We start from the raw sequence: 5972 nt of genomic DNA, 5'->3' as shown, positions 1-5972 counted from the left end.
ACGACAGAAAATTATGTCCATTTTTAGCAAAGCTCTTATCATTTCCGAGCGCTCATTTCTTTTTCCTTTAAAAAAGTAATTTTTTTTTTGTGATGGGGCACAGATGCGTACAGAAAAATCCCCAAAAGCAGATTAGGTGGTTTATAAAATCAATCTAAGCTGATTCTAGCATCCAGAAAAATATAACAATTAAACATAATGAAAATTACACCTTATAAAATAATCTATTTTTCTAGCAGGTAATTGTGATATAATATATATAATGACCTAAAGCATAATTATGAAGAGGCAGATAAGAGGAGGAAATCACTGGGACAGAAATAACTAAGTTTCCCTTCAATCCTCAACAATCAGCGTTGAGCAGATAAAATACTTAAACACCTAAATTCTCTTTTTCCAATTGTTTAAAAACTGTTTTTGTCTACAAAATCCATCAGTCAATGAAGTAAAAGTTAAAGCTAGTAATAGAAATTATAATTAGATGCATAATTTGAATAATCCTAATTCTAATTTCTGCTTTTTGTTGCCTTCAAACTGCTACTTTTATCAAAGAACCTGCTGCACATATTGCCTGTTCTGATGTTTAGATTGAAGCTAAATCAGCACAGAAAAAAGAAAGCTGTAAATCTGTATCATCTTGTCGGATTCTGATTGCTCCATCTTTACCCTTAATCCCTAAAACGTTCCATTGAAGATTCAGGTTGAAAAACTTCCGCAGCAGCTGCACTCCTGTTTGCTTGTACTGTAAATAATGGCTTTCTGTTTCTCTTTAGGAGTCACTCATATCTTACGTGTGGCTAAGCCTGTTGATGTTGGATAGCTGCCTGCACTAATAGGTTTTTTTAAACCCCATAATAAGGCTAAACAGGCTCAATGAGTCATTGATTGCAGAATGCAGGGTGCTCCATCAACTTGATTACATTATGCAAGACCTTTCCTTTTTTTTTTCTCCCTTCTCTAAATCTTTTCTTTTGTCATTTTACTTTATCTTCTCTTAGGGATCTGATGCCGAAAACCCTGGAGGGCCAGATCACCATGGAGAAAACTCCCAGCTACTTTGTGACCAGAGAGGCACCGGCGAGGATATCCGCCATGTCCAGGGACACCAAACTGATCGTGGTAGTGAGGGACCCTGTCACCAGAGCCATCTCAGACTACACGCAGACTCTGTCTAAGAAGCCCGATATTCCCTCCTTTGAGAGTCTGACCTTCAAAAACAGGACTACGGGGCTCATTGACACCTCGTGGAGCGCCATCCAGATCGGCATCTACGCCAAGCACCTGGATAACTGGCTGCAGTACTTCCCCATGGACCAGATCCTCTTTGTTAGCGGCGAGCGTCTGATCACCGACCCGGCCGGAGAGCTGGGCCGCGTGCAGGACTTCTTGGGCCTCAAGAGGATCATCACAGACAAACACTTTTACTTCAACCAGACCAAGGGATTCCCGTGTCTCAAGAAGGCAGAGGGCAGCAGCAAGCCTCACTGCCTGGGAAAAACCAAAGGGAGAACCCATCCGAACATTGATCCCGAGGTGGTGCAGAGGCTACGGGACTTCTACAGACCCTTCAACATGAAGTTCTACCAGATGACCGGACATAACTTTGGTTGGGATTAAAGCCCAAGTCGAGACAGACATCCTTTTTTTTTATTTTCCTAGTTTTTATTTTTTTTTCTATGTAATTCATTGGCAAAAGTGGAGATATGGCTATATATATGTAAACTGTACAGAGATCTATTTTATAATAATTTATTTTTATTTCTAAGCAATTAATTCACTAAGCTGCCTAACCAGATTTGTACATAACATCCTTCCCATATTTTGTTTTTAACATTCCTCATCTTATTTTGGTTTTCTCTGGCTTCACACCTGTAGTCCTGTAAATTCCTGGTGCTGCAAAAAAAAAAACGGATGATCGGCAAAGACTGTAGTCCAAACTGTTTTAGAGAATCTGGAAACGTAGAGATGCACCAATCAGCCAGCTAGAGATTGGAATCGACCAATCAGTTCTTTGCATTTGCTCTGATTTGTGATTGACAGCTCAAATACTAGCTCCCATTATGATGAGTTTCTAAATGCATCAATGAACTTTTGATGCAGTTTTTGTAGTTTTAAGGAGACTTGAGAGTGTAGATTAGGGACATATGTTTATATACGGGATCATTTTATAATTCCTTTATTTTTTTTTTTTGTTGGATTTAAAAACTGCTACCTCTATCAAACGACCATTTCCACCATTTTCTGCATTATAACAATAAGAAGAAAAAAGTAGTAGATCTGATTTCAATCAGGAAAAGTCTGATTGGTTCATCTCTGGATAAAAGCGCCACATTACGGGTACAGATTGCTCAGAGAAGTGGAGAGCACCTTTTTATGTTCATTCTTAGTTAACGTGTTGGTATAACTTCATTTTATCGCAATGTGTCTATGTTCATTTATATAAATTAGTTTTGTTCACTGTCATTGGCCTGAGCTGCAGAACCTGTGTCCACTTCCACCCAGTAACTGGCTGATCAATAAGGCCTAATTGATACGCATTGTGTCTCTCATGCTTAAAGCATACAGCTGCCCTTTCATTTTCAGTACTCCTGCTGCCTGCTCTAATGAGTGATCCATCCATCACACAGTAAATCCCATCTCCAACCACATAAGAGCCATGTTAACATTATGCTAATCGGGTAAAGGTAACTTGGAGATCGATCGCCCCCCTCTCTTCGCTGCTAACTCCCGCGTTGGCTCCGAGCCGAGCTCCTGCCCTATCCGCTCAGACCAAAGGTCATACTAAGTCTCAATCAAATTTCCTTGAAAGGCATTTGATTTGTTGAGGTAAGGGAAGCGGGTCAGAGGGAGTGTGGGTCTCGTTTTCCCTGAGAGACTGAAAAGCCTTTGCAGGAGGCTGCAGATGCATATCTGCAAGAGATTTAGCATGTAGATACGGAAGATGAGAAACGCCTCGCTTAGATGGCACTTGTTCAAACGGAAGTGTGCAAGGCCTGGTCTTTAAAGACAGACTAACCGGTTAAAGAAAAATAAACGGATGTCTTGAAACCAATTCAAATTAAAACCCCAAACTTCATTGTATTTTATTGGGATCAGATTTATTTTTCTTTTATTACACCATCACAAGTACAGAGCAACGAAAGTCACTCTCTGCATATAACCTATCCCCTTGGGGAGCAGTGGGCTGCCATCATGCGGCGCCCGGGGAGCAGTGTAGGGTTAAGGGTCTTTCCTCAGGGATCCAGAGCGGTAGTTTGTGCAGAACCTCTGGATTCCAAGCTCTATGCCCTAACCACTAGGCCGCCACTCACCTAAAATTCTTGGGATCGCCGAAGTTTTGAATGCCAGGTTAAAGCGGGGATTGAATCCACACCTTTGAAGCTTTGAGGCGGTCACCTCCCGCAGTGAGTTTAACTGCAGCAAAAAATCTCTGCATTCAACCCATCCCCTTGGGGAGCAGTGGGCTGCCATTGTGCGGCACCCAGGGAGCAGTGTAGGGTTAAGGGTCTTTGCTCAGAGCCAGAGTGGGAGTCTGTGGGAGTCGGGCTTAAACTCAGGATCTCAGAATTCCAAGTTCTATGCCCTAACCACTAGGGCTCCGCTCCGCAAGCTGTGACAGACTAACAAAAAGAGCTGAATTGTCAAGTTTTAATAAAGATATGACAATATTCACTTTGTTCATCCATAGCGGGACCCGTTTGTACGGAAGAGGATTAGGGCCACTGAAAAAAAAAAAAAAAAGTAAACTGATTTTTGAATTTTATTTCAGTTTAACATGAGAAAAAAGTCAGAATTCTGAGATTAAAGTCAGAATTTTGACTTTTTCCCCATACTGTACTGAAATAAAATAAAAAAAATCAGTTAACTTTTTTTTTTTTTTCTTTTCCAGTGGCCCTAATCCTCTTCCGTACGTTTGCCCTCTTATGATTGCATCGTAACTTGAGCTCAGTCAGACTAGATGGGTGGAGATTATTTAGGATCTTTGGAAATCAGATATTTAGGTCTGCAGCCTATTTCAAAACTCTCTCTCATTAGGCTCCACCCATATTCCACTTAGCTTACCCACCCATGCTAAAGAAAAACATTACCACAGCATGATCCCGCCACTACCCTGTCTCAACATGTGTATGGTCTCTCCAAGGTTCTGTGCCGTGTTATATTTCAGCCACACGTAACGTTTAGCATGCAAATCAAAAAGATCAAGCATGGATAACTTTAGATGTTATTTATATTTTTTTTTTTGTTGGTCTCTCACGTGAACTTGCTGTAGAATACGCTGACGCTTGTGCATCTCTTTCTGCCTTATCCACCTACATCATCTTCACTTTTTACCAACACTTCTTCAGTCTGAAGTTACCAAAAAAATCCTTTAAGTCCCCGTCACATTTAACACGATCGCTGTCTGCCTTTTTTTTTTTTCACTTTTTCATTCATTTTTTTTTTCTTTCTACTTGAAATTTTGATATGCAAGATGGTGTGGTTATCGGTCTTTGAGCTACTACAACAGCACAGAGCGACGTCGTATTTTTGGTTGTTACTCTGTGGATAGTAGCTTTCATTTGGATGCAGGATTTATTGAAAGGGTTTTATGTGTTTATATTGAGCTCAGGCTGAATGTAAACAAGCTGTGTTCAAATTAACGTTAAAGGTAACGAAGCCACATCACCACCCAATTGTTTTCTTGATTAGATAAAACATTTTGTGCCTCTCTAACCAACATTTTTAGCAAATAATTGGTTATTTACTCATTTCCCAGTTTAAACAAGTCCCCTCAAAGCAAGGCCTGGAGGCAAGGGTATTGTTCTTTATTTTTTCCCCTCTCTGTTTCTTTTACTCTAATGAATGATGATGCTCCAAGTGAGAATTGGCCTTCATCGACCCCTTCATTAGTGCACTGTTTGAGCATTTATTGATGACTCCTCCTATCAAACCGTCCTGCTCTGGAAGCAAAGCCAGACATTTTTTCTTAACGCTTCGAGGAGTAAAGCTACATTCTGGGGAATAAAACCGTCGCATTCATAGGTGACCTCTATTTTCATGCAGTGGTTATGGTTGAGTTTTATTCAACCTGTTTTTGAGATCTAAAACTGTTGAGAATGTTTGTTTTCTGCGTATGATATGGTTTAGACTAGCAGATCTGTATGTACAAAAAAAAGTAAAAAGACATGAAATTCAAGTATTTTGTTGTATGTACATCAAAGGAATTAATTTTTACACAATGAAAGAGCAAAATGGAACAGATGTCTCTAAATGAATCAATAATGAACATTCATAATATTTCTTTTTATAAAGAAATAAAGTATATATTTTACCAAACTTTCATGAAAATCTCTGTTTCCTTCATTTCCCTGCAAATATTCTTGTCTGCTGTGGAATATGTTAACTTTCATTTATCTAGATAAAAGGGTATAAAATGGTTGGATTCATAAAACTTCAAAAGCATAAACTAATAAAATCAACTTGTAAAGGCATGATTATGAAAAGTCTCTACAACTGCACTGCAAAAAATTGAAAGTTTTGCTTAAAATAAGGGATTTTTTTTCTTGAATTGAGCAGGTAAGTGAGACTCTGCCAATAGAACAAAACGAATTATATTTAAATTAAGAAAAAGCTATTGCATTGTCTTATATGCATAATATCTAATTATCTTACTTTAGGAGTAAATATACTCATTCCATTGACAAATCGTCTTATTTACCTACTGAAATTAAGGGCAAATACACTTAGTTTTAGAAATGTTTAACTGATTTCTAGATTGTTTTTGCGGTGTTACGGTTCCTTCTGCTTCTGCAAATCCCCCTGTCACTACCCGATCCGTCCTGGAAGCACGATCCGTTCTGTGCATGCGCTATCGGCTCATTCGCTCAAGTACATCCAGATATACGTACGTCCGTCTTCTATTTTATTTAGTTAAAAATACCTAAATGACGTTTTCCCTCCCCAAAAATGGTAAACATACTAAAATATAATGT

General features: G+C 39.1%; 1 protein-coding gene across 1 annotated transcript in view; it reads left to right on the top strand.

The window, feature by feature from the left end:
* The window catches only part of LOC107082330 (heparan sulfate glucosamine 3-O-sulfotransferase 3B1-like), a 31867-nt gene extending 28066 nt beyond the window's left edge, over window positions 1-3801 (top strand). Inside the window, exon 2 of the mRNA XM_015370947.1 lies at window positions 999-3801. Coding sequence (XP_015226433.1) covers window positions 999-1617 — 619 coding nt within the window. The 3' untranslated portion in view covers window positions 1618-3801. The remainder of the gene's footprint in view (window positions 1-998) is intronic.
* Window positions 3802-5972: the final 2171 nt, after the last annotated feature.

This window comes from Cyprinodon variegatus, unplaced genomic scaffold, assembly GCF_000732505.1.
Source record: "Cyprinodon variegatus isolate N-32 unplaced genomic scaffold, C_variegatus-1.0 Scaffold50, whole genome shotgun sequence".
NCBI classification, from domain to species: domain Eukaryota; kingdom Metazoa; phylum Chordata; class Actinopteri; order Cyprinodontiformes; family Cyprinodontidae; genus Cyprinodon; species Cyprinodon variegatus.
Note: the sequence above shows the minus strand (reverse complement) of the source record. Positions and strands in the feature narration are given on the sequence as shown.